Source organism: Corvus brachyrhynchos, unplaced genomic scaffold (assembly GCF_000691975.1).
Source record: "Corvus brachyrhynchos isolate BGI_N302 unplaced genomic scaffold, ASM69197v1 scaffold1211, whole genome shotgun sequence".
NCBI lineage: Eukaryota > Metazoa > Chordata > Aves > Passeriformes > Corvidae > Corvus > Corvus brachyrhynchos.
Window position 1 is genome coordinate 14,667 of NW_008236240.1, and position 712 is coordinate 15,378.

The 712-nt window shown below is 55.3% G+C and overlaps 1 protein-coding gene across 1 annotated transcript in view; it reads right to left on the reverse strand.

Moving 5' to 3' along the window:
• Positions 1-47: 47 nt before the first annotated feature.
• Positions 48-712, reverse strand: part of UBE2S (ubiquitin conjugating enzyme E2 S) — a 2,871-nt gene continuing 2,206 nt past the window's right edge. The window contains exon 5 of the mRNA XM_017746935.1: positions 48-113. Coding sequence (XP_017602424.1) covers positions 48-113 — 66 coding nt within the window. The remainder of the gene's footprint in view (positions 114-712) is intronic.

Sequence of the window (712 nt, forward strand, 5' to 3'; positions counted from 1 at the left end):
TGGGGCTTTCCAAGTTAAAACGTGCCCCCCAAAATGCCCCGAATTTGTCAATATCCACACCCAAATCCCGCCCGTTCTGCCCCAAAACGGCCCCGTGCTGAAGCTCCTCCCCCCTGCCCCCAAAATGGAACCCTCCCCAAATTATTGAGGACCCTCCCCAAATTATTGAGGACCCTCCTCAAATTACTGAGGACCCTCCCCCAAAAAATTGGGGCTTTCCAAGTTAAAACGTGCCCCCCAAAATGCCCCGAATTTGTCAATATCCGCACCCAAATCCCGCCCGTTCTGCCCCAAAACGGCCCCGTGCTGAAGCTCCTCCCCCCTGCCCCCAAAATGGAACCCTCCCCAAATTGAGGACCCTCCCCAAATTATTGAGGACCCTCTCCCCAAAATCAGCTCCAAAAAATTGGGGCTTTCCAAGTTAAAACGTGCCCCCCAAAATGCCCCGAATTTGTCAATACCTGCACCCAAATCCCGCTCGTTCTGCCCCAAAATATTCCTAAATTTAAGCTCCTCTCTCCAAATTTGCCCCAAACCTCTGCAGATTTGCCCCAAACCCCCCCAAATTCCACCCTGAGCCCACCAAACCCCCTCCCAGTCCCTCCCAGTCCCTCCCAGTCTCACCTTTCCCCAACAACCCCCTCCCCTCCCTCGGGGCTCCCTCTGAACCCCCCCCAAAACCCCCCAAATTTGCCCCGAACCCCGTCCCAGT